Source organism: Schistocerca cancellata, chromosome 3 (genome assembly GCF_023864275.1).
Source record: "Schistocerca cancellata isolate TAMUIC-IGC-003103 chromosome 3, iqSchCanc2.1, whole genome shotgun sequence".
In the NCBI taxonomy this organism is placed as follows: domain Eukaryota; kingdom Metazoa; phylum Arthropoda; class Insecta; order Orthoptera; family Acrididae; genus Schistocerca; species Schistocerca cancellata.
In genome coordinates this window covers 6,198,162-6,224,976 of record NC_064628.1, presented here as the reverse complement: position 1 = coordinate 6,224,976, position 26,815 = coordinate 6,198,162, and the positions used below count along the sequence as shown (strand labels likewise).

The 26,815-nt window shown below is 42.9% G+C and overlaps 1 protein-coding gene and 1 non-coding gene across 2 annotated transcripts in view; both read right to left on the bottom strand.

Moving 5' to 3' along the window:
• Positions 1 to 26,815, bottom strand: part of LOC126176772 (troponin C, isoallergen Bla g 6.0101) — a 64,605-nt gene that overhangs the window by 20,027 nt on the left and 17,763 nt on the right. The window contains exons 2-3 of the mRNA XM_049923941.1: positions 7,042 to 7,069; positions 4,500 to 4,643 (exon numbers count right to left, since the gene is read on the bottom strand). Coding sequence (XP_049779898.1) covers positions 4,500 to 4,643; positions 7,042 to 7,069 — 172 coding nt within the window. The remainder of the gene's footprint in view (positions 1 to 4,499; positions 4,644 to 7,041; positions 7,070 to 26,815) is intronic.
• Positions 23,221 to 23,294, bottom strand: Trnat-ugu (transfer RNA threonine (anticodon UGU)). The gene has a single exon. It is a non-coding gene; the product is annotated as a tRNA-Thr (tRNA).

The following is a 26,815-nucleotide window of genomic DNA, read 5'->3' as shown; positions in this document are numbered from 1 at the left end:
AAGATGTTATGTGGACATGTGTCCGGAAACGCTTAAGTTCCATGTTAGAGCTCATTTTAGTTTCGTCAGTATGCACTGTACTTCCTCGATTCACCGCCAGTTGGCCCAATTGAAGGAAGGTAATGTTGACTTCGGTGCTTGTGGTGACATGCGAGTCATTGCTCTACAGTACTAGCATCAAGCACATCAGTACGTAGCATCAACAGGTTAGTGTTCATCACGAACGTGGTTTTGCAGTCAGTGCAATGTTTACAAATGCGGAGTTGGCAGATGCCCATTTGATGTATGGATTAGCACGGGGAAATAGCCGTGGCGCGGTACGTTTGTATCGAGACAGATTTCCAGAACGAAGGTGTCCCGACAGGAAGACGTTCGAAGCAATTGACCGGCGTCTTAGGCAGCACGGAACATTCCAGCCTATGACTCGCGACTGGGGAAGACCTAGAATGACGAGGACACCTGCAATGGACGAGGCAATTCTTCGTGCAGTTGACGTTAACCCTTAATGTCAGCGTCAGAGAAGTTGCTGCTGTACAAGGTAACGGTGACCACGTCACTGTATGGAGAGTGCTACGGGAGAACCAGTTGTTTCCGTACCACGTACAGCGTGTGCAGCCACTATCAGCAGCTGATTGGCCTCCACGGGTACACTTCTGCGAATGGTTCATCCGACAATGTATCAATCCTCATTTCAGTGCAAATGTTCTCTTTACGGATGAGGCTTCATTCCAACGTGATCAAATTGTAAATTTTCACAATCAACATGTGTGGGCTGACGACAATCCTCACGCAATTGTGCAATCACGTCATCAACACAGATTTTGTGTGAACGTTTGGGCAGGCATTGTTGGTGATGTCTTGATTGGGCGCCATGTTCTTCCACCTACGCTCAATGGAGCACGTTATCACGATTTCATACGGAATACTCTACCTGTGCTGCTACAACATGTGCCTTTACAAGTACGACACAACATGTGGTTCATGCGCGATGGAGCTCCTGCACATTTCAGTCGAAGTGTTCGTACGCTTCTCAACAACAGATTCGGTGACCGATGGATTGGTAGACGCGGACCAATTCCATGGCCACCACGCTCTCCTGACCTCAACCCTCTTGACTTTCATTTATGGGGGCATTTGAAAGCTCTTGTCTACGCAACCCCGGTACCAAATGTAGAGACTCTTCGTGCTCGTATGGTGGACGGCTGTGATACAATACGCCATTCTCGAGGGCTGCATCAGCGCATCAGGGATTCCGTGCGACGGAGGGTGGATGCATGTATCCTCGCTAACGGAGAACATTGTGAACATTTTCTGTAACAAAGTGTTTGAAGTCACGCTGGTACGTTCTGTTGCTGTGTGTTTCCATTCTATGATTAATGTGATTTGCTAGAGAAGTAATAAAATGAGCTCTAACATGGAAAGTAAGCGTTTCCAGACACATGTCCACATAACATATTTTGTTTCTTTGTGTGTGAGAAATGTTTCCTGAAAGTTTGGCCGTACCTTCTTCTAACACCCTGTAGAAGATGTAAGAAGAAGGGTTAATGAAGGTGGCAGTAATCAAAAACATATATTACTTATTCGTGGGAATGCTATATCTGGTGCACCAATTATTAATTGTACAAGTCAATTACCAAATCCACCAATTATAATAGGTATTACTACGAAGAAAATTATTACAAGTGCGTGGGCTGTAATAGTAACATTATAAATCTGGTCATCTTCAATTAGAGATCCTGGTTGACCAAGTTGAGCACGAATAAGTATTCTTATTGATGTTCCTACTATTCCTGCTCATGCTCCAAGTAGAAAATATAAAGCACCAATGTCCTTATGGTTTGTTGAGAATAATCATTTTTGCGGTAAGATGGCTGAATTTTAGGTGGTAGACTGTAAATCTATTTATGAGATATTTTTTTTCTTACCATATTCTGGTCTTATATTCAATTATGATTCTAGACTGCAATTCTAGAGGTGTAAATTTTTACTAAGGGCTAAAAGATTATGCTTTCAGTTATAACTTTGAAGGTTGTTAGTTTAATTAACTTAAGTCCTTAGTACAATGAGATTAACGTTGATGTTGAAATCAATCCTATTGTTGGAATTATTACGGTTATAGGAAGAATAATTCTTGATTTTTGAGACTTTATCTTTATAGATCATGAATTTTCGGTATATGACGTAACTAAGGCTGAGAATCTAATACGTATGTAATAATAAAGTGTAATAATAATAGTTATAATAGTTGTTATGTTGTTTTCTATTAATGATTGTATTACAATTCATTTTGGTAGGAATGCAAGAAATGGTGGTAAACCACCTAGAGATAGAGGAAATAAGAATATTATGAATTTAATTTCAGTTTTTATGTTTCTAGCTGCAAGAACTCATTGACATATTCACTGCTGCCTGACAATAAGACAAATTAAGTACCCAGACGACGTGGTCGGATGTCATTCGCATCAGAGATTGTGATTAGAATTGTAGTCATCAGTGACAGGTAGGACGATGCCACAGTGCATTAGTGTTGTTTGTGTTTAGTGTTGCTTCCATGCCTGGTAGAGTAACAAATACAAGGGGCGTTAACAACTTCAAATGTTGAGTGATCACAGTGAAAGACACATATGTGGCGTGTGACTCGTTTGAGACAGAGTTAGCGGCACCTGATAGACGTTGAAAGGAGCTTCGTTACGGGTCTCCAGTTGGCCTGATGATCGAATCGTGGAATATCCAGATTTGTGGGACATTGGGATGTGGCAGTGGGCCGATGTTGGACTGGGTGGCGGCGAGAGGGCAGGTGTACTTGTCGTCAAGGTTCAGGTCGACGTCTGACCACCACACATTGTGCACCAAATATCTTAACCGCTTCACATCTGTGCTTTCTATCCCAGAACAAGTAATGGGCTCCCTGAAACATTCTGTGTCATCTGGCACCACTGACCAGAGACTTCAGCAGCCAAACTAGGGAATTATCGTCACATGCGTAGCCCGCCGCCAACACAGTGCAAACGACTGCGTTTGGAATGGTGCTGTGAGTGGGAAACATGGACTCTTGATGAATGGAATCTTTCGTTCACTGATGGATGGCGGTCATGCAGTGCCCCCGACGAGCACAGTTAGTGAGTATGCCTGCGATCCGGGACGAGATCCCCTTCTTTGCAGGGGTACGGCGCTGTACTCATCTACATCTACATCTACATGAATACTCTGCAATTCACATTTAAGTGCTTGGCAGAGGGTTCATCGAATCACAATCATACTATCTCTCTACCATTCCACTCCCGAACAGCGCGCGGTAAAAACGAACACCTAAACCTTTCTGTTCCAGCTCTGATTCCTCTTATTTTATTTTGATGATCATTCCTACCTATGTAGGTTGGGCTCAACATTATATTTTCGCATTCGGAAGAGAAAGTTGGTGACTGAAATTTCGTAAATAGATCTCGCCGCGACGAAAAACGTCTTTGCTTTAATGACTTCCATCCCAACTCGCGTATCATATCTGCCACACTCTCTCCCCTATTACAAAACGAGCTGCCCTTTTTTGCACCCTTCCGATGTCCTCCGTCAATCCCACCTGGTAAGGATCCCACACCGCGCAGCAATATTCTAACAGGGGACGAACGAGTGTAGTGTAAGCTGTCTCTTTAGTGGACTTTTTGCATCTTCTAAGTGTTCTCCCAATGAAACGCAACCTTTGGCTCGCCTTCCCCACAATATTACCTATGTGGTCTTTCCAACTGAAGTTGTTCGTGATTTTAACACGCAGGTACTTAGTTGAATTGACAGCCTTGAGAATTGTACTATTTATCGAATATTTGCTTCTTGTTCCTGGTGACAGTTCCTAATCACTGCTATCTCATTCTTATAGAAACTGAGTATCACACGGCTGTTTTTATTCCACTTTTCCTCGGCACTCTGAACATCTCTTGCCAGATAACGTTATCAGATGCTTTTTCCATGTCTACAAAGGCAATGAAAGTTGGTTTATTTTTCTGGAATTTGCTTTTCGATAACGAGTCTCAGTGCCAGAATCGCATCTCTTGTTCCCAAACTGATCTTGTCCCTACAATATGTTTAAAAGCTGTGTACTGCGCTGTTCGTTTTCAGTCTAACTCAAATGAAACATGACACTAACTTAATACTGCCAACAGACAGAACAAACGTCACAGTAAAACTTGTTGTTGACAGGTGTACGTTTCCACGCCTTGCAATAGCCAGACCTAACTACATTTCTGTATTTAATTTCTTCTGCACCACTTCGGCAAACATTTTCAGTTAAACTGCATTGAATACGTATAAATTCTGCTGTGAATACTGAAAACTAAGACTATGCAAATGATCACATTAAAAAAAGTTTGTTTACCTTATCGTTCCGAAACATGTTACATCTACTACTACTAGTGTATAATACGATATGGAAATGAAGTTTCTAAATATGTATTTCTTTTGTGCCTATAGACTACGCAACAAGAGGAGGAAGAGTTGCGGGCGCGCACCGTCTGCGTCCACCTCGTCGATGATGTCCTGGAGCTGCTTCTCGTCCAGCTTGAGGCCCAACATCTCCAGGATGGTCCGCACCATGTCCGTGCCGATGGAGCCCTTCTTCTGCTGGTCGAAGGCATCGAAGGCCTTCTTCAGCACTGCAAAACACAGGATACCATATTGTGAAACTGAACCATTCTCGAGTCTATACTCTAATGCAATGAGAGGTACAGGACCAAGCTGTTTGGTCTGCCGTCGGAAGTCTGCAAAACACGTGATTTACCATCAGATTACGATGCACGCATCGTCACCAAACTAAAGACGAAATCTCGGTCGACTAAATCTTGTAGGGTGCTGACCAGCGTAATATGCAGAAGATCATGGGGAAAAAAATTAAGACTCACTTGATATCTATTTATAAGAATGTCAAATCAAACACATTTCAGCCGTCAAATTTCCATACTGTTACTTTATTGGGCTACCAGTTTCGGCGATATATTACGCCATCTTCAGGCCCCCTGACCGACGTGTATGATGAATCCATCCTCGGTCCCAGTGAGAATAGGACCCAGCATTCAAAGACTGGTGTCTGAAGTGATCACTGTATCAAAAATCTACAGAGACCAGCTTTGAATGCTGACCCCTATTTTTACCGGAACCGAGGTGGGAATCTTCCTACTCGTCGGTCAGGGGGTCTGAAGATGGCGTAATAAATCGCCGAAATTCGTAGCCCAATAAAGTAACAGTTTGGAAATTGGACGGCTGAAAGGCGTTTGATTTGACGTTCTGTACTGAACAACCGAGGTCCCTCAACCATCTATGAAAAGATCAGCATACAGAGACTAGATTACTTTGGTTTCAGAAAACGAATACCTACGAGATCGGATATTCTGACTTTGCGCTAACGGAAGGAAAAATAAAGAAACCTGGGAGCACTTTTACTATATTTGTGGGCCTACAGACGCCTTTCTGTAACGTGGGTTGGGATAACATTTTCGGAACCTCAAGTTCAATGAGAATGAAGTGTAGTAATAGGTGACATTCCACAGTACGCACAGAAACCAAGTGGTAATGAGAACAGGCGAAGATCAAGAGAGCCAAGATAGTGTTAATACAAATGTCACGCAGAGTTGTTGCTTATTAGTATTGATTTTTTGTGAAAGTCGAAAAGACAACAAAGAAACTGAAAGCATATTTCAGAAGAGAAATTAAAAGTAACAGATACCAATGGGCAGGTTCGCGGACACTGCAGCTCACAAGACGAACAAGTGGAGTAACTAAGAAGGTCTGCTGCATGAAACAAACGGCAGAGGAGGTGCGCCAAGGATAAAGAAGGCTAAGAAGAAGGTAATTAAAAACTGTAAGTGACTTGTCACGAATCAAAGTGTGGAAAGATACAGTCGTAGAACTGAAAAATAGACTTCTAGCTAAGAAGCAAGATTATATAGGACGATCAACTCAAGAAAGCTATGTGAGTTAGGTGGACATAGAGAGAACGAAAGCGTTCTTCGGCAAAAGAGATTAGCTGGTATGAAATATTGTCTCGAAGTTGTGAAAAAAAAGCCAAGAAGTAGTCATCTGTAAAAAGGTATTACATGGAAGTGAAACGTGGACCAAGTTAAAAGATAAAAAGAAATAGAAACACCTAAAATATTATGACAACGAGACATGTTAAAAACTAAGGAGAAAAATAAATGCTACGAGGTGGAGTACCAGAAACAACAAGAGAAGAAAGAAGCTGATCGGAAACCACTACCACACGAGGAGACAAGTTAATGAAACATCTACTACGACACCTTGTCGCTGAATGAAGCAGTAGAAGAGCAAATTTATACTGTCACAGAGAGATTGGAGTATGACAAACAGGTATCAGAGATAATTTTTCGTACTTGCGTCTACTGGGAGACTCAAAAACCGCTGACAGGAGCGGCAAGGTCTGTGGTACAGTAAACTACGTTTCTCATTTGTTCTTAAGTGTAGCAGTATTTTCAACACTCAGACAATGCAGAAATATACTCAAGAAAGGCAGTAACTGTCAGCTACACACTTTTTAATTCCCTGTTTCTCTCGGGCAATTACTAAGTAACATTTCACTGCTTGTGACCACATTTCTTAAGGATCATTTGTTACATACAATTATTTAAAACTTCATCAGTGCTCGAAAGGAAGACAAGAAGAGTCAGATAAATATCACGTGTAACTACGATGAATTACTTTCACTAAAAAGTTTGTAAAACTGAGACATAGGCACTAGCAGACTGAAGCTATAAATAAGAGCCGTGTTGGGTTCTCGGACGGCTTCTTCGATAAGAGTGGAACATTGACATGTTAGAACCAAAACTGGATGAGGTAAGTTAAAAATAAATCAGATTTGATTCTCTGCCTGGGAAGCAGACAGTATTAAATTGCCATTTAAAATAATTATTACAAAGGTGATTTTTGAATCATTACTTCTGATATTTATCATTCTGTGAAAGAGTGTTCCAGCAATGCAGATAGGGAATCACATTTATAAAGCTTATAATTTTCTGCTTAACATCAAGTGTTGGTACTTACGTTGGATCTGTTCTGGTGGGAGATCCTCCTGAAACAAAAGTGAAAAAGTACTTTTAGAAACACATGTAACCGCTACCACTCACATAAAGTCGTGAAACGAACATTACAGTAACGCTAATATCCATGAACGCTAGTAAATACTCAGAGTGATTCATTTCTTTCACTTTTGTAATAATGTTTAGTCAAGATCTCTAATATTTTTATAAAGAGTGAACATCGTCATAGATGTGACAAAAACTGTGGCCGCCTCTTATTCCACGTTAATGTTTTACTTTGAAAGTTCTTTCAGTCGTAAATTAGCTCGTGCTATAAAGTTTATAATATGGCCGCTGTGTGATGTAGACTTTTCCCAAGTATACTACTGGTAAAAAGCTTACGAATTTTCAACCAGGTGGCAGTGTTGAGATTCCGCGACGTTTCGACGAGTGTCCTACTTATCGTGAATCAAAGTGATGAGTATGATACCGATGATGAACACGACACTCATCGAAACGTCGCTGTATCTTAACACTGTATCCGGCTGGAAACACGAGAGCTTTTCATCAGTATTTCCTTCATTTTTCTATGATAGGAACCGCTACCACATTTTCCAGCCCCGCAATTGCTTAAACGCTGCGATTCTGTCACGCTCCTTATTGTTTCTCCTACTGATATATTTAACGTTAGTGCTGGAAGTGTTGCAAGTCTATGTACTCTAACTGACGTATGTGTCAACAAAAGTAATGTATCATTCCCGAGTCTTGTGGCAACAACTGTAAATACCAATGACTGTTCCAATACAAATTTCAATTGTTAAAGTAATTTCACATGATTCTTCTGTAAGCTTTAACGGTTTCTTTTCTACTAGACTGCAGCCATGTTTCCATCCATTTCGGATTGTATGATACTCCTCTTTGTCAGTAAACACTAGTGGCTTGGTTCAAATGGCTCTGAGCACTATGGGACTTAACATCTGAGGTCATCAGTCCCCTAGAACTTAGAACTACTTAAACCTAACTAACCTAAGGACATCACACACATCCATGCCCGAGACAGGATTCGAACCTGCAACCGTGGCGGTCGCGCGGTTCCAGACTGAAGCGCCTAGAACCACTCGGCCACAACGGCCGGCAGTAAACAATAGTGATTGGGGGATTTTCCCAGATGGCCCTCAAGAAAATGGCAGCCCTCACCGAGCTCTCTCAATCTGTTAGGTGATTCTCCAGGACATCAAAGTGCGTCATTAACATCTGAAAAATGGAAGTTGGAGAATGTATAGTGGAGTTGCGCCATGTAAAGGTGTGTAATAGGTAAAAGATGGGGCAGCGCTGATGAGAATGTAGCAACCATTTTGAAGAGAACTCTGTGCAATTCACTAAATGGTTGATCTATCTCGATAGGAAAGCGTCAATACAATGTGATTGTGATATTATGGAACACATCCTCTACCAGCTGGAACTACAAAATTATTAATGACATTTGAGTTTATACTTCTATGACTAGTAAACATGTCATGTGGAATCGCTGTTATCTGAATCTTGGAAGCAGCCGCTATTTGTTCTTAGGGAAGTATTCCGCGACGTTTCCGCTTCGCTATGCTATAATGTTTAACAAAGAGCAGCGTTAATGATTTTAATGCAGATCAAATGGATGGAATCTCTTCCAATTTGTCATGTGCTCGCCACTTCACGAGTCTCATTTGACGGTTGCCGTTGTGTATCCGTGCACCGTTGAAGAAAGTTCTTATACAAAATGAAATTGTGTATCAAAAATGTTATTATACTTGAGAAGTGATTTCAGATCTGTTTCATGCCATCGAAAAGGTCATATGCGTATACAACAACCTTACCAGTTTGCTCTCGTGCATCTGCAAGATAGAGAAGCGGTTCATTGTAGATATTAAAGGATATCAGTCTCTCCGGGAGACTTACGTAAATCGTTTTATAACCTTACGATCTGTCCCTAGCCACTCAGCCATCTGCCCTAGACCATTGTTAGTGGAATGTGATGACGTAGTGTTGTAAGTGCACATATGTACAGCATAATGTCCAAGGACATCATCGTCGACCACAGCGCTTCGCTGCTGCAATCACCAACAGCAGCATCAACATCACTGTCATCATCATCATCAACCTGGATGTAGGCAGGATATATCACGCTGTGGCTTGGACACCATACTGACACTAATAGGTCCGTACGTGTATTCGTTTCAAGTAAATCAGAGATGATAACAGTCTTAAAACTGTTAATGTAGTTACAGATGTAGATGTAATCAAAGTGTAGCTCATATAGTTTTTAAGCTACATGGGCAGTCCTCTACTAAAAGATAGGGTAGAACGGTAGGGCGTTGCTTCGATTAAAAAACAGTAGTAGACCTCGTCACATAAGCGAGAAACGTAACTTTATTTCGCGGCATCTGCTAACCCAACTAATTACGCACAGATTTGAGAACAGTGTGGAATATCCCGTCCATACTTGGAGAAACATAGACATATAAAAACTGAAACACGCAGTATTAATACCCCACAGTAAAAATCGAAAACTCACTCCAGGCATATCGTCCGACTTAACCAATGTACATTGCAGTAATATAGAATACCTCCATAGTCTTCGTCTTAGTTCCTTCAAAAACTGCGGCAAATGACGTAGTAATAACGTTTTCGACTTCGCAAAATTTACTATTCGCACCAACAATTCCATCACGTGTTCCATGCTTTCATATTTAACAAAAAGTTCCTCTTGATGTAAGAAACAATGAATCCAGTACAAACCGTTGGTCGATTGTTACAATTTTTATCTGTTTCATCGCGAACTAAATCTTTAAATTCTTTCTACACGTTGTTGTAATACCGTTTCACAGCAAGTTTCCGGCAGCCGTTGTGGCGAAATAAATAAAAAAAATTAAATTTATTGGTTTTTTGAAAAGAGGAAAAATAACGGACATGGAACTGTAACTTAAGAATCTTTGAAGGGCTTTTTTACGGATTGTATTGACCGGCTTGAATGCGGACAAATACAGTCCTGCGTGAAATATGCCTGTAATATAATTTACCATTCCGATTAATTACATTGTGAATTCTACGTCATTGTTGATTTAATCAGAGTTCTCACCTTAGACGTAGAATTAGTCCTTCTGCCACAATATTAATTCATCAGTCGCCATCGAAGTTCTTCTCTTTGTTGACCGTGTGTATCTTCCTATGTCGGCATCGGTTCACTTCACGAAGACGGTGGAAACCAAGGAATACAATGCTACGTTGCTTTAAATAATTTTCGTCACACTTCGATACTTCTCACTATTTTTTATTCACAAGACAATAAGACTTGCTCTGCTCGTCGCACAAACCATAATTACTAACAATATGGCTGCCTTTCCGCAGACACCAAAAATTACGTCCATCCTCCACGAGGCAACAAACGAAAAGTGTCCCTTAGCTCCTTCTTGGAGTATGAAACAAAAGAGAATCCAATGTGAACATTACAAAGATTATAACCTACATGCCTCTCAATTTAATCTTTGGCGCAGCCTTTAAGGTATTGTATGTCTCTGCCTCGGAATGTGTCATTACACCGACGATTATGCGACTACGTACCCGTAATAAACACTAGAAGTCCTCATTCTTCTCCGCTGTGATTCCCATACATTTTGAAAGGACTGCGATGTTAGACCACTAGACTGCCTCCTTTTTCGCTAACAGTTGCTGGACCTGTGAACTTACTTCAGCCACGAGCAAATGGCAAAAGATAAACAAGACTTACACTACGATTCTGCGAAAGTGAAGAAAACCGTGACGAGCAAAATAGGCCTCGCCAAATGCTGGAAGAAAGTGTCGCATCGCACTGCTAAGAGAAATGTAGCGCTACACCGAGAAAGGCCGACCAAAGCCGAAACACACTGTGTAGTGCCGAGTAAGACTGAGCCTCGGTGTGCACGTGTGAAGTTTTGCACGCCGTGGCCGACTTTGCTTTAGGTCGTGTAAAGAGCGACGACACAGGATGACTATATATTTGTAGGGGCGTTTCGAACGGCGAATCACGCTATAGCCAGTGGCAATACGATGGAAGGGTTTTGATTTGGCTAATGCATGGAGAACGTTGTCCGCCATCATGTGTAGTGGCAACAGAGAAATACGGAGGAGGTGGTGTTTCGCTATAAGGGGGTGTGTTTCGTGGTGAACACATTTTACAGCATTCTGTACTTTGTACACTAGGAGAACAGGCCAGAGATGATGACTGTATCAGTATGAGAAAAAAATGTGTCAGAAGGTAGCCTTTGTGAGGCAAAGGATTGTCGACAATAACATTCCTGAAATAGACTGGCCTGCCCTGGGTCACGATCTGAAACCTGTGGAACACCTTTCAGTTGAGAACGTGGACTTCACTCCAGATCCCAGAGCACATTGTCACCACCTTCAATGGTTTCGGTTCTTGAGGAAGAACAGACTGCCATTCCACCACAGACGTTGCGTCATCTCGCAGAATGTGTTGTAGCAGTTCGCCTACTTTGTTTCTTCGTTGACTGTCCTCGGTGTCAGGGGGGGGGGGCGGTGGACGTGCAGTACATCTACAGCTACATAGTTACTCTGTAATTCACACTTAAATGCCTGGCAGAGGGTTCATCGAACCATTTTCATTCTACTTCTTTACCATCCGCTGGCCGCTGTGGCCGAGCGGTTCTAGGCGCTTCAGTCCGGCACCGCGCTGCTGCTACGGTCGCAGGTTCGAATCCTGCCTCGAGCATGGATGTGTGTGATGTCCTTAGTTAGGTTTAAGTAGTTGTAAGTCTAAGGGACTGATGAGCTCAGATGCTAAGTCCCATAGTGCTTAGAGCCATTTGAACCATCTCTACCATTCCACTTTCGAATGGCGCGTGGGAAAAAGGAACAACTAAATCTTCCCGTTCCAGCTCTCATTTCTCTTATTTTATTATGATGATCATTTCTCCCTACGTAGGTGGGTGTCAACAAAATATTTTTGTATTCGGAAGAGAAAGCTTTAGTGGGTTTGTCGCATCTACTAAGTGTTCTGCCAAAAAAGCGCAGTCTTTGTTTCGCCTTCCACACAATATTATCTATGTGGTCCTTCCAATATAGGTTGCTCGTAATTGTAATTCCTGGGTATTTAGTCGAATTAACAGCTCTTAGATTTGTGCGATTTATCGTATACCCAAAATTTGTCGGATTTCTTTTAGTACCCATGTGGATGACCTCGCACTTTTTTTTGTTTAGTGCCAATTGCCACTTTTCGCACCATACAGAAATTTTCTCTAGATAATTTTGTAATTGGAATTGATGATTTTACTAGACGGTAAATTATAGCGTCATCTGCAAACAATGTAAGGGGCCTGCTCAGAGTATCACCTAGATCATTTATATAAATCAGGAGCAGCAGAGGGCCTATGACACCACCTTGCGGAACTCCAGATATCACTTCTGTTCTGCTCGATGATTAACCGTCTATCACTACGAACTTTGACCTCTCTGATAGGAAATCAGGAATCCAGTCACACAACTGAGACGATGCTCCATATGCACACAATTTGATTAATAGTCGCTTGTGAGGAACGGTAGGAAAAGCCTTCTGGAAATCTAGGGATATCCATCTGAGATCCCTTGTCGACAGCGTTCATTACTTGATGGGAATAAAGAACTAGCTGTGTTGCTCAAGAACGATATTTTCTGAACCCGTGTTGCTTATGTAGCAATAAGTCATGTTCTTCAAGGTGATCCATAATGTTCGAGTACAGTATATGCTCCAAAATCCTACTGCAAATTGAGCTCAGTGATATGGGTCTGTAATTCAACGGGTTACTCCTATTTCCTTTCTTGAGTATTGGTGTGACCTGTGCTACTTTCCAGTCTTTAGAAACAGACCTTTCGTCAAGTGAGCGGTTGTATATGGTTGCTAAGAAGGGGGCTGTTTTGTCTGCATACTCTGAAAGGAACCTGATTGGTATACCATCTGGACCGGAAGACTTGTCTTTCTTAACTACTGTCTACTGTCTACTGTAAATGATGTATCCGACAGATGCATAGCTGCGTTTCACAGTCTTTTACTTTCACTTTTCACAATTCCCCAATAATACACAGTTATATATGGCCAGAACACTATTGTTCTAACTTCCCATATGCCTGATCAATAGTTAGCAGCCGAACATCCACATACTGCTACAATAGTTTCCTGCTGAACATCACTGAGCAGTAAAAACATCACAGTTCTTGAAGAATAATCAGGCACGTATGGAAACAGACAATGTCATTGTTTTTACACACGGCCTACTGGTGTAACTCTTATTTCACTGTTAAGTCGATGTATTGTTGTCGTTCTAACCAACACAGTAGAGATGGGCAAACTGAAACACGTAACTGTTTCGAAACAAATGAAACAGTACAATGTAATGTTTCGATACGCTGTTTCGAAACAGTGAAACAGTTTGTGTTTAGTAATCTAATAAACCTACACATTTTATCATCTTGAATGTCTACTGTATAAGTATGTCCATATAAACACAAATGAGGAGCGAGAGCGCTAATCATATTGCAGAAAGTATGAAACTATCACTTAGGCGTCTTGGCAGTTTCGTATTTCCTGAAGCAAATGGGCTGCTTTCGTGTCTTGTGACTTTCATACTTTTCAATTGGCTGAGGGGACAGCCATAGCTGAAGACAGAAGAACCACCACGAACGGAACTGGAGGTGGGAGCATAACTGCAGAAACTACGGACGTGCTACTGGGATTCCCACATTCCGTTAGTACGGGTAATACACCCATCCTGCTAATTTCCATGCACACGAAGGGAATCATTGTGTATAATAGGCACATTGACTATAGACTCACAGATAATTCGAATAAATAACAAAATATAACAGAAAAAAATTTTATCTTTCAAGTTGTTTCGAACCGTTACTATAAATTCACCATGCTCCCCAGCCCTTCCCGTTCACCATTACACTATAAGTTATATGTCAAACAGATTGCTTGCAATGATACCTACATCAAATTTATGTATGTGTCTAATAACTATCACTCTACGCCTTCTTTATTCAAAATGTTGTAGGTTTACTTGTGTTTCTTAATATGATTACTGTACATGAACAGAGAAGGGTATGTTAAAAAAAGTGTAATTTAACTGATGATTTTCACATATTTATTATTTTGAATGTGAATAGTATGCGTTGTTTTATTGTTTGGTTAGTGTTTATAAAGCAGATGTTACGCCATTTCGCAATAGGACAGTCAGCTAGAAACGAAGCTTTATTTTCGGATATCTTAAGCTTCATGCTATTGCCTGTCGAAAAGATTTCGACACTCTTGAAAGTGTTTCACGAAGTGGTATGTTGTGTTTCAGTACCTGTGCCGAGCCCGAATCTCGTCCGACACAGAGTGGAATGAAACATCACTGTTTCGATACAATTAGTCCGTTCCAAGCACAGGTGGACTGAAACAGCCTTATTTTGAAACAACGATACAGTTTCTGTGTCTGGCTCGAGATCGAATCTGGTCCGGTTATCCGAGACAGGGGCGAAATGAAACACCACTGTTTCGAAACAGTGAACCACAGCCGTTCCGAAACACTGAAACAGTTCCACGTATCGATACACTGTATCGAAACATAGAAACAGTGGCCAAGTCTACAACACAGGTTCCTCGTATGAAATTCAGTAGTGGACTGACTGTCTCGTGACCAAAAACTGGGACCTTATATATCCTCACAATAATAGTTACTGAACTTACACATAGTTCGAAGTTAAATTTACAGAAATTACAATTAAAACGTAACTCATTAAATTAACTCAATACACCAATAATTGGTTCTCTTTAACAGTTTCTTCTACTGCAAGGCCACGCGGGATTAGCCGAGCGGTCTTAGGCGCTGCAGTCATGGACTGTGCGGCTGGTCCCGGCGGAGGTTCGAGTCCTCCCTCGGGCATGAGTGTGTGTGTTTGTCCTTAGGATACTTTAGGTTAAGTAATGTGTAAGCTTAGGGTCTGATGACCTTAGCAGTTAAGTCCCATAAGATTTCACACACATTTGAACATTTTTTTTTCTACTGCAAGAGCTAGGCTGAATTATTTTTTTAAATCATGAAATTAACATATATAGTTGCGCAAACAATATTTCTGACCAAACCATTAACTACTTTGGAATTGATTAAGGGCTGTCTTTGCTATCATGTTTTCGAATATAGCCAAATAGATACTTCAGGATTACTATTATTTCGTCTTCCAAATGTTTATAATTAGTACAGAATGTATACAGAGTGTTACAAAAAGGTACGGCCAAACTTTCAGGAAACATTCCTCACACACAAATAAAGAAAAGATGTTATGTGGACATGTGTCCGGAAACGCTTAATTTCCATGTTAGAGCTCATTTTAGTTTCGTCAGTATGTACTGTACTTCCTCGATTCACCGCCAGTTGGCCCAATTGAAGGAAGGTAATGTTGACTTCGGTGCTTGTGTTGACATGCGACTCTTTACTCTACAGTTTGGGCAGGCATTGGTGGTGATGTCTTGATTGGGCCCCATGTTCTTCCACCTACGCTCAATGGAGCACGTTATCATGATTTCATACGGAATACTCTACCTGTGCTGCTAGAACATGTGCTTTTACAAGTACGACCCAACATGTGGTTCATGCACGATGGAGCTCCTGCACATTTCAGTCGAAGTGTTCGTACGCTTCTCAACAACAGATTCGGTGACCGATGGATTGGTAGAGGCGGACCAATTCCGTGGCCTCCACGCTCTCCTGACCTCAACCCTCTAGACTTTCATTTATGGGGGCATTTGAAAGCTCTTGTCTACGCAACCCCGGTACCAAATGTAGAGACTCTTCGTGCTCGTATTGTGGACGGCTGTGATACAATACGCCATTCTCGAGGGCTGCATCAGCGCATCAGGGGTTCCGTGCGACGGAGGGTGGATGCATGCATCCTCGCTAACGGAGGACATTTTGAACATTTTCTGTAACAAAGTGTTTGAAGTCACGCTGGTACGTTCTGTTGCTGTGTGTTTCCATTCCATGATTAATGTGATTTGAAGAGAAGTAATAAAATGAGCTCTAACATGGAAATTAAGCGTTTCCGGACACATGTCCACATAACATATTTTCTTTCTTTGTGTGTGAGGAATGTTTCCTGAAAGTTAGAACTCATCAGGAAAACATATTTCCCGTACAACCCACTGTATGTACGACTATTTATTTACTAATGTATTCATGAATGGGGAAGAGGAAGCCCAAAAGCGTACGACTGAAATGTTTCACTTGCTACAAGATCTGCTTGGTTTCAAACTTGATAGTATGAGGTACATTTCAAAACATGAGGACCGTAAACTTGCTTTTGAGTCTTTCTCAGGCATAATCTGTAAAAAAACCAGCAGTTTGATTACCATTGTTATTGAAATGATTTATGTTATTACTAAAGAAAGAGACATGTTTTCTCCTTCCAGGGTTACTAACTTTCACTTCTGACGAATCTGTATTGCAGTACAAAACTGCCTCGACTGCTCGAACTACTAATGATCCATTTTCCACGGCGCATGAGTGTCCATTATTTATCCACTACGAGTTGTGTACTTATCATTTGTATGGTTTCATCAGACTTGATCAATTCAGTGACAGTTGATTAATCGTTAGTTAATGATAGTTGTACGGTTGCGCTCTTTGGAAAACAAGAGAGTAAAACTCCTGTCTCCTGTGCAATTTCACGGAAAGAACAGGAAGAATGAATTCAGACTAAGCGGCAAGAATGGTAAAACCAGCAACCTGCGTGAACAGATACAGCGTCTGCTTCAGACCGTCCCTAGAAAAATCCTGTAGATGATATTCGGTGACTGTTCGCTTCCATGTCACAACGAAGAAAAGAGTGTATTTGTGTCCTTGGGGGTGAAACCTCTTACTGATTTTACTACATCTACATCTCCATGGATACTCTGCGAACGACATTTAAGTGCCTGGCAGTGGGTCCATCGAACCACTTTCACAATTCTCTATTATTCCAATCTCGTATAGCGCGCGGAAAGAATGAACACCTAAATCTTTCCGTACGAGATCTGATTTCCCTTATTTTATTGTAGTGATCGTTCCTCCCTATGTAGGCCGGTGTCAACAAAATATTTTCGCATTCGGAGGAGAAAGTTGGTGATTGGAATTTCGTGAAAAGATTCCGTCGCAATGAGAATCGCCTTTCTTTCAACGATTTCCAGCCCAAATCCTGTATCATTTCTGTGACACTCTCTCCCGTATTTCGCGATAATACAAAACGTGCTGTCTTTCTTTGAACTTTTTCGATGTACTCCGTCAGTCCTATCTGGTAAGGATCCCACAACGCGCAACAATATTCTAAAAGAGGACGGACAAGCGTAGTGTAGGTAGTCCCCTTAGTAGTAGGTCTGTTACATTTTCCAAGTGTCCTGCCAATAAAACGCAGTCTTTGGTTAGCCTTCCCCACAACATTTTCTGTGTGTTCCTTCCAACTTAAGTTGTTCGTAATTGTAATACCTAGGTATTTAGTTCAATTTACGGTTTGTAGATTAGACTGATTTATCGTGTAACCGAATTTTAACGCGTTCCTTTTAGCACTCATGTGAATGACCTCACACTTTTCGTTATTTAGGGTCAACTGCCACTTTTCGCACCATTCCGATATTCCTTCTAAGTCGTTTTGCAGTTTGTTTTGGTCTTCTGATGACTTTATTAGTCGATAAACGACAGGTTCATCTTCAAACAACCGAAGTCGACTGCTCAGATTGTCTCCAAAATCCTTAATATAGATAAGGAACAGCAAAGGGCCTATACCACTACCTCGGGGAACACCAGAAATCACTTCTGTTTTACTCGATGACTTTCCGTCAATTACTGCGAACTGTGACCTCTCTGACAGGAAATGACAAATGCAGTCACATAAGTGAGACGATATTCCATAAGCACGCAATTTCACTACGAGCAGCTTGTGTGGTACAGAGTCAAAAGCCTTCCGGAAATCCGGAAATACGGAATCGATCTGAAATCCCTTGTCAATAGCACTCAACACTTAATGTGAATAAAGAGCTAGTTGTGTTTCACAGGAACGATGTTTTCTAAACCCTCGTTGACTGCGTGTCGATAGACCGTTTTCTTCGAGGTAATTCATAATGTTTGAACACAATATATGTTTTAAAATACTGCTGCATATCGACGTTAACGATATGGGCCTGTAGTTTAGTGGATTACTCCTACTACCTTTCTTGAATATTGTTGTGACCTGTGCAACTTTCCAGTCTTTGGGTACGGATAATTCGTCGAGCGAACGGTTGTATATGATTGTTAAGTACGGAGCTGATGCATCAGCATACTCCGAAAGGAACCTAATTGGTATGCAGTCTGGACCAGAAGACTTGCATTTATTAAGTGATTTACGTTGCTTCACTACTCCGAAGATATTTACTTCTACGTTACTCATGCTGGCAGCTGTTCTCGATTCGAATTCTGGAACGTTTACTTCGTCTTGTAGTGGACATTAGTTGTTGTTGTGGTCTTCAGTCCTAAGACTGGTTTCATGCAGCTCTCCATGCTACTCTATCCTGTGCAAGCTTCTTCATCTCCCAGTACTTACTGCAACCTACATCCATCTGAAACTGCTTAGGGTATTCTTGTCTTGGTCTCCCTCTATGATTTTTACCCTCCACGCTGCCCTCCAATGCTAAATTTGTGATCCTTTGGTGCCTCAGAACATGCCCTACCAACCGATCCCTTCTTCTTGTCAAGTTGTGCCACAAAGTCCTCTTCTCCCCTATTCTGTTCAATACCTCCTCATTAGTTACGTGATCTACCCATCTAATCTTCAGCATTCTTCTGTAGCACCACATTTCGAAAGCTTCTATTCTCTTCTTGTCCAAACTATTTATCGTCCATGTTTCACTTCCATACATGGCTACACTCCATACAAATACTTTCAGAAACGACTTCGTGATACTTAAATCTATACTCGAGGTTAAGAAATTCCTCTTCTTCAGAAACGCTTTCCTTGCCATTGACAGTCTACATTTTATATCCTCTCTACTTCGACCATCACCAGTTATTTTTCTCCCCTAATAGCAAAACTCCTTTACTATCTTAAGTGTCTCATTTCTAATTCCCTCAGCATCACCAGACTTAATTCGACTACATTCCATTATCCTTGTTTTGCTGTTGTTGATGTTCATCTTATATCCTGCTTTCAAGACACTGTCCATTGCGTTCAACTGCTCTTCCAGGTCCTTTGCTGTCTCTGACAGAATTACAATGTCATCGGCGAACCTCAATGTTTTTATTTCTTCTCCATGGATTTTAATACCTACTCCGATTTTTTTTTAGTGCTTGCTCAATATACAGACTGAATAACATCGGGGAGAGTTAGTACCGAATGGAATGAAAGTGTTATCATTTCAATATCGGACTGGTGCTTCATGGTAAACATCTTACAGTTCAGTTAGTGCACAGAGGTGTTATTCTGACGTTGGTAAGTAGACATTTTAGGGACACCTACATCGTGACTACAATAACAGTATTTGATCCCTCGTAGTTTCTGTTACACACCAGCGCTTGATGTCTGTAACACCTTGCTCGGCTACTCGTGTAGTTGCCGTCGTAGCTCGTACGCATTGTCATCTGATCTTTAAGAGCTCTTTCGACGAACCGTTCCTATTTCAGCTCTGCCCGACGGCACGAGCAGACACAGATTGAAGGGGCGCAGTGTGTGCCAGCACAGTTGGCGCGGCGGGCACCCTCCGAGCGACGCGACAGGTGCTGTCCCGACAGAAAGGTCGGCCCACTGGCTGGCACTGCCGAGAGGCACGTCTGGCGTCCGATGTGGAGAGACACCGATCCCTGGGTGTGTGGCCTCGTGTTAACTATTAGCACCGCGCAGGGTAGCAGACGGCGCCTCACACACCACTGTCAGAAGCCACGGCAGCCACTGTTGTAACCATTATGAAGGAAGCTGAAGAGACTGTGTAGTGGACTGACAAGACAGCCAGTCCACAGTGACGGGTAACCGAAAGGCACGCGTTTACACACACCGGCTGGCGTTAAGTCTGAAACAGGATACCTAATGAATGCTATAAAGAAAAGTACGTAGCTGCTGGAATACTTAACTTTAATCCATCATTTGTATACAGCATTCTTGATGATACAAGTGAGACTCTCTCTAGAAATGGTTAATGGCGCCTTGCTAGGTCGTAGCCATGGATTTAGCTGAAGGCTAGTCTAACTATCTCTCGGCAAATGAGAGAAAGGCTTCGTCAGTGTAGTCGCTAGCAAAGTCGTCCGTACAACTGGGACGAGTCCTAGTACGTCTCTCTAGACCTGCCGTGTGGTGGCGCTCGGTCTGCAATTACTGACAGTGGCGACACGCGGGTCCGACATGTACTAATGGACCGCGGCCGATTTAAAGCTACCACCTAGCAAGTGTGGTGTCTGCCGGTGACACCACAAACTGAATCCTCGAATTACTAGGAGGAAGTGGAAGTACCCTCGGAAAAATCTTTTCCAGACAACTCCACCTGCCTGCTACGAGTTAGACTGACGGAGCCAAGAAATATGTACACTACTGGCCATTAAAATTGCTACACCACGAAGATGACGTGCTACAGCCGCGAAATTTAACCGACAGGAAGAAGATGGTGTCATATGCAAATGATTAGCTTTTCAGAGCTTTCACACAACATTGGCGCCGGTGGTGACACCTACAACGTGCTGACATGACAAAAGTTTCCAAGCGATTTCTCATACACAAACAGCAGTTGACCGGCCTTGCCTGATGAAACGTTGTTGTGATGCCTCGTGTAAGGAGGAGAAATGCGTACCATCATGTTTCCGACTTTGATAAAAGTCCGATTGTAGCCTATCGCGCGATTGCGCTTTATCGCATCGCGACATTGCTTCTCGCGTTGGTCGAGATCCAATGACTGATAGCAGAATATCGAATCGGTGGGTTCAGGAGGGTAATACGGAACGCCGTACTGGATCCCAACGGCCTCGTATCACTAGCAGTCGAGATGCCAGGTATCTTATCCGCATGGCTGTAACGGATCGTGCAGCCACGTGTCGATCCCTGAGTCAACAGATGGGGACTTTTGCAACACAACAACCATCTGTACGAACAGTTCGACGAGGTTTGCAGCAGCACGGACTATCAGCTCGGAGGATCTACAGCGAATTGACGCATGGTGCAGGGAATGGCAATTGAATCTCAATGTAGACAAGTGTAATGTGCTGCGAATACACAGAAAGATAGATCCTTCATCATTTAGCTACAAAATAGCAGGTCAGCAACTGGAAGCAGTTAATACCATAAATTATCTGGCAGTACGCATTAGGAGTGATTTAAAATGGAATGATCATATAATGTTGATCGTCGGTAAAGCAGATGCCAGACTGAGATTCATTGGAAGAATCCTAAGGAAATGCAATCCGAAAACAAAGGAAGTAGGTTACAGTACGCTTGTTCGCCCACTGCTTGAATATTGCTCAGCAGTGTGGGATCCGTACCAGATAGGGTTGATAGATGAGATAGAGAAGATCCAACGGAGAGCAGCGCGCTTCGTTACAGGATCATTTAGTAATCGCGAAAGCGTTACGGAGATGATAGATAAACTCCAGTGGAAGACTCTGCAGGAGAGACGCTCAGTAGCTCGGTACGGGCTTTTGTCAAAGTTTCGACAACATACCTTCACCGAAGAGTCAAGCAGTATATTGCTCCCTCCTACGTATATCTCGCGAAGAGACCATGAGGATAAAATCAGAGAGATTAGAGCCCACACAGAGGCATACCCACAATCCTTCTTCCCACGAACAATACGAGACTGGAATAGAAGGGAGAACCGATAGAGGTACTCAAGGTACCCTCCGCCACACACCGTCAAGTGGCTTGCGGAGTATGGATGTAGATGTAGTAGATGTAGACCATGGCTGCGGTTACCCTTGACGCTGCATCACAGACAGGAGCGCCTGCGACAGTGTACTCAACGACGAACCTGGGTGCACGAATGGCAAAACGTCATTTTTTCGGATGAATCCAGGTTCTGTCTACAGAATCATGATGGTCCCATCCGCATTTGGCGACATCGCGGTGAACGCACATTGGAAGCGTGTATTCGTCATCACCATACTGGCCTATCATCCGGCGTGATGGTACGGGGTGCCATTAGTTACACGTCTCGGTCACTTCTTGTTCGCATTGACAGCACTGTGAACAGTGGACGTTACATTTCAGATGTGTTACGACCCGTGGCTCTACCCTTCATTCGATCCCTGCGAAACCCTACATTTCAGCAGGATAATGCACGACCGCGTGTTGCAGGTCCTGTACGGGCCTTTCTGGATACAGAAAATTTTCGACTGCTGCCCTGGCCAGCACATTCTCTAGATCTCTCACCAACTGAAGACGTCTGGTCAATGGTGGCCGAGCAACTGGCTCGACAAAATACGCCAGTCACTACTCTTGGTGAACTGTGGTATCGTGTTGAAACTGCATGGGCAGCTGTACTTGTACACGCCATCCAAGCTCTGAATCAATGCCCAGGCGTATGAAGACCGTTATTACGGCCAGAGGTGGTTGTTCTGGGTACTGATTTCTCGGGATCTGTGCATCCAAATTGTGTGAAAATGTAATCACATGTCAGTTCTAGTATATTATATTTGTCCAATGAATACCCGTTTATCATCTGCATTTCTTCTTGGTGTAGCAATTTCAATGGCCAGTACTGTAGATTCTGATTTCCTTCAAATACGTAAGCAGCGACGTTTGTTCACAGATTCTGCAACATATTGTCAGTGCTTCTGACAAAAACGGCCCTATTTACTTGTGTGAACAACTCGAAAGGGAGTGGGCCAGTGCATCTTTTTACTGTGACATCTATCACAGCTTCCGTTTCGTTCCATTCATTGTTAGAGGGATGGATAACGTACCACTTGAATCCTTCTCAGCGAGTTGTTATCGTTTAAATTTAGGTTGCATGTTTTCTACGGGAACGACGCGTCAGATTCTGAAAGCAACTATTAATAAGGTGGACATGTCATATTGCACTTTATATGTTACCGATGTGCATGTCAGAGAGAGAGAGAGAGAGCAAGTTATGTTACTCTTAAACAATCTTTGATCTGAAATTACAATGAAATGAATACCCCTAGCTGCATACAGGCGTTGATATATGTCAACGGGGACATTTGAAAATGTGTGCCCCGACCGGGACTCGAATCCGGGATCTCCTGCTTACAGGGCAGACGCTCTATCCATCTGAGCCACCGAGGACACAGAGGATTGTGTGACTGGAAGGACTTATCTCTGGCACGGCTTCCGTCAGACCCACATTCTCAACTGACTGTCCCGCATTATATTCATAGTGTCCCTGCCCAATACACTCATTACTCGCGGCTTTTTGCCGATTCCCGGAAGAGTTCGGACACTGTTTGTCCATCCGCACAGAAGAAGATCGTCAAATGGCCGGTGAGCCTTATATATATATATATATATATATATATATCTTTGATCTCGTTGTGCCACAATAGTCTTTGCGCAGTTTGATACATTCTTAGTGTGGCAGGTGATGGACGTATTCTGTAGTGCCGTGTTGACGGGATTGTATCTGTTAGATGAACAAAGATTTACTGTGAAGCACAACAAGGATGAAAAAGATGTATACATCGGAAAGCGAAAGCAATGCATTATTTTTTTCTCTTTTGAAGAGAAGAAGTTTGAGGTACGACTGCAGCACTGTGCACTCAATTTGAAGAAAGGTAGAAACGACTGTTGGCAACTAGTTAACTTTCTTCACTTGCTCTGGGCTCAGGGTTGAGAGAAAGATCACCCCACTTTCCTCAGTCATGGGTTAACATATTAACTGATTATGGTTTTTATAGGAATTCTCTGTTAACATTTCATACTTTTTAAGTCATTGTTCCCTTTTTTAAGCGTAGTATTGTTTAGAGCCATGTTATGTGTGAATTTCATGCCAAGTTTTGTTATGGTTTTTTGAAAACATGCTTCACTCTAAAATAGTTGTCCTGAAATATAATTTCATAGGAATAGTTACTCTCTCCATTCCACAGTTTATCATTAAGCATTACCACATTTCACCATGTGGTATGCAACAGTTTTATTACAGTTTGGAAATTTTATTTCCAAATAGAAACCTAGCAGAGCCGTTGCCTGCCTGCTGTTTGCTGTTGTGCTTTCGAGAAATCTGCAACAATGTTGTCAACACATGGAGGAGAGACAGAGAGACAGGAACTGTCGATGACGTGCCTCGCTCAGGCCGCCCAAGGGCTACTGCAGTGGATGACCGCTACGTACGCATTATGGCTCGGAGGAACCCTGACAGCAACGCCACCACGTTGAATAATGCTTTTCGTGCAGCCACAGGACGTCGTGTTACGACTCAAACTGTGCGCAATTGGCTGCATGATGCCCAACTTCACTCCCGACGTCCATGGCGAGGTCCATCTTTGCAACCACGACACCATGCCGCGCGGTACAGATGGGCCCAACACCATGCCGAATGGACCACTAAGGATTGGCATCACGTTCTCTTCTCCAATGACTGTGACGCATGCCTTCAACCAGACAATTGTCGGAAACGTGTTTGGAGGCAACGCGGTCAGGCTGACGCCTTAGACAACTGTCCAGTGAGTGCAGCAAGGTGGAGGTTAAAATGGTTCAAATGGCTCTGAGTACTATGGGACTTAACTTCTGAGGTCATCAGTCCCCTAGAACTTAGAACTACTTAAGCCTAAGTAACCTAAGGACATCACACACACCCATGCCCGAGGCAGGATTCGAACCTGGGACCGCAGCGGACGCGCGGTTCCAGACTGAAACGCCTAGAACCGCTCGGTCACCCCGGCCGGCGGGTGCAGGTTCCCTGCTGTTTTGGGGTGCCATTATGTGGCGCCGACGTACGCCGCTCGTGGTTATGGAAGGCGCCGTAACGGCTGTGCGATACGTGAATGCCATCCTCCGGCCTATTGTGCAACCATATCGGCAGCATACTGGCATGGCATTCGTCTTCATGGACGACAATTCGCGGCACCATCGTGCACATCTTATGAATGACTTCCTTCAGGATCACGACATCGCTCGACTAGAGTGGCCAGCATCTTCTCCAGACATGAACCCTATCGAACATGCCTGGGATAGATTGAAAATGGTTGTTTATGTACGACGTGACCCGCCAACCACTCAGAGGGATCTACGCCGAATCGCCGTTGAGGAGTGGGACAATCTGGACCAACAGGGTCTTGACGAACTTGTGGGTAGTATGCCACGACGAATACAAGCATGCATCAATGCAAGATGACGTGCTGCTGGGTATTAGAGGTACCGGTGTGTACAGCAGTCTGGACCAGCACCAGGATGGTGGTACAACATGCGTGGTTTTCATGAGCAATAAAAAGGGCGGAAATGAGGTTTATGTTGATCTCTGTTCTAATTTTCTGTGCAGGTTCCGGACTTCTCGGGACCGAGGTGATGCAAAACTTTTATATGACTGCGTTTGGAGTGGTGCTGTGACCATGAAGCATAGACTGCGACGAATGTCTGCAGTACCCCGGGTGGCCATCGTTGGCTAGTATGTCGGCGACCTCGGGAGAGGCCCCATTCTTCCAACTTTTGGAGATGCACAGTGGTGGTACCCCTGGCGTTGTGGTGTGGGGAGCCATCGGATGTGAGCTCAGGTCGAGGCCGGTGGTGAGTGAGGGAACCAACGTTACGTCAGCGACTCCCGGAGTTCTCACGAGTTACTTCTCACGCGACACTCTCATGGTGCCATTATTCAACAAAACAATATCGTCCTCACATGGCACGTGTCTCCATAAGCCAGGGGCGGGCAGGAATTCTGCACGTGTGCGGTGCACATGCACGTGTGCAGTTAACAGGTGTTCTGCGCGCACACAGGGGCAAGCTGGCCACCTGCTTCTCAGCCCTCCCCACCATACCTTCTCTCCGCTTCTTCCCCTGTAATGCGTTTTGTTTCCTGGCCTGCTTTATTAAATGAAGGAATAAGGTTAGTAGGAGTGCTTGAAAGTAATCGTGGTTTGAAAGAGTACCTATTACCTACGATACGTTTTATTTAATTATCACAGGTGGAGTTTACAATACGTTTAATGTCTGGCCCAAAATTTCTACATACAGACAAACGCAAACAGTTACGTAAATTTTCATTACTGATGTTTGCTCTTAACCGAGACTTATTAATTTTCATAACAGGAAAAAAATCTCTCACAAAAGTATGTCGAGCCCAACATTGACTATCTTCATGGCTTCACAATGGAGACGAGGAAACTCTTTCTGTGGAAAGTCGTGATAAAAATCTATTACACGTCTTGCCAAAAGGAACTTGTCTCTCAGACGAGAATTACACTGTAGATCTATTAATTCCATTTGCAAACTGAGATGAATATCATCTACAGAAACCAGATTCTCTCGAGAACTATTCAAAACCTTGGGGTAAGTAAGATATATCCCCAAATCGCTTGAGAAATTCCTCTTTTATTGCACTAAGAGCGGCAACATACTGAAATTTATTATAATGGCGTTCAATATTAAACTTCCGCTCACCAGCGAGAATACTGTCACATATTATACATTTCCAATTTTCAATGATTCTCCCATTCCTTTTTAAAAGATATCAAATCTCCAATTCTCCGTTTCCTTGATTCACTCTGCATTTTCCGGTTATTGAAATACAACGTTCACTACGTAGTGGTCGCTTCGCTTCAATGTCCGCAGCTTAAGCCTGGCACTACACTGCCGCAACCTGCAGGCTGTCGCCACAG